The 1,110-nt window shown below is 39.0% G+C and overlaps 1 protein-coding gene across 1 annotated transcript; it reads right to left on the bottom strand.

Annotated features, from left to right (window-relative positions):
- Window positions 1-506: 506 nt before the first annotated feature.
- On the bottom strand, window positions 507-830 carry LOC106344494 (protein argonaute 14-like). The gene has a single exon (XM_013783863.1). The coding sequence runs from the start codon at window positions 828-830 to the stop codon at window positions 507-509; it is 324 nt and encodes a 107-aa protein (XP_013639317.1).
- Between the last annotated feature and the right edge of the window lie 280 nt (window positions 831-1,110).

The following is a 1,110-nucleotide window of genomic DNA, read 5'->3' as shown; positions in this document are numbered from 1 at the left end:
AATTTGACAATTAAAAGGCATAGAAACCATAAAGTGACAGAAGAACTAAAGATACGGCATTGAAGTAAAGTTAACAGCAGACAGAACAACAAAATGAAAGGAACAAAACCATAACTCAAATCCAATTGTTCAAAACAGAAACACCAAAGAAAAATACCTAAATGTAAGAAACCAAAGTAAACACGTGTTCACAGAAGTGTTACTAACATAGAGAAGAACCAAAAATCAATATGGAACATGTTCAAAAAAACGTGTTACGTAACTTTGAATCTATGATCAAACAATCAAATATAAACAGAGGAAATTCAACTATGGATATGAGACCAAAGCAAAAAAAAAGAAAACAAATGAAATTCTAAGGTGAACCAAATGAAATCAAACACAAACACAAACCAAACTCAATGTATAAAGTGAGATCCTTTACCAAGTACTTCCCACTTTTGGAACTAGAGATAAGACTGGAAGATGGTTTTCACGTCCAGGAATTGCAAGCAGGTCATCCAAAGTCATCGGATTTTGAGGGGGAGGAAAAGTGGGTTTTGAGTTTGATGCGGGTGCTGTTCCGTCGGGGAAGAAGAACCATCACGAGTCGGTGAAGAAGCATACACGGGGGGGGACTGACGCAGAGTCTCTGAAGGCGGTGAATTCTCCGGGGCAGACACCGAGTTTCTTGAATTAGAAGTGCTAGGGTTCGAGGCGAAGTAAATTCTTCCGGAAGAGCTACAAACGCCACCATCTTGACTCCCACCACGAGTGGCACCACGACCACCACCGCGACTCGCACCACCACCACCACCGCGACCTTTCACGGATCTACCAATTCCAGACATCGTGACCTTTGTGTGAGTAGAGATTAGGTTAGAAGAAAGGGGCGTTGATTAAGGGTTTCTTAATATAAATGTATTAAACGTAGTCGTATTAGGGTGGGTAAAATATTTACTCTCAAAACATTAGGCGGGTTAATGTAAATTAGCCAAAATTTAGGGATAAATTTTTGGAGCCAAATTTGTGAGACCAAAGAGCAACTACTTCTAACAACTAGTTGCAAATTAGTAACAAATTATAATAAATATCCTATTATTTTGGAGCCTTTCTAATGAATTATGGTTG

The sequence above is a fragment of the Brassica oleracea genome, chromosome C5 (genome assembly GCF_000695525.1).
Source record: "Brassica oleracea var. oleracea cultivar TO1000 chromosome C5, BOL, whole genome shotgun sequence".
Lineage (NCBI taxonomy): Eukaryota > Viridiplantae > Streptophyta > Magnoliopsida > Brassicales > Brassicaceae > Brassica > Brassica oleracea.
This window is presented reverse-complemented; position numbering and strand designations above follow the sequence as displayed.

Coding starts and splice junctions, on each gene's coding strand:
- LOC106344494 (XM_013783863.1), bottom strand. CDS start 830: ATGTCTGGAATTGGTAGATCCGTGAAAGGTCGCGGTGGTGGTGGTGGT.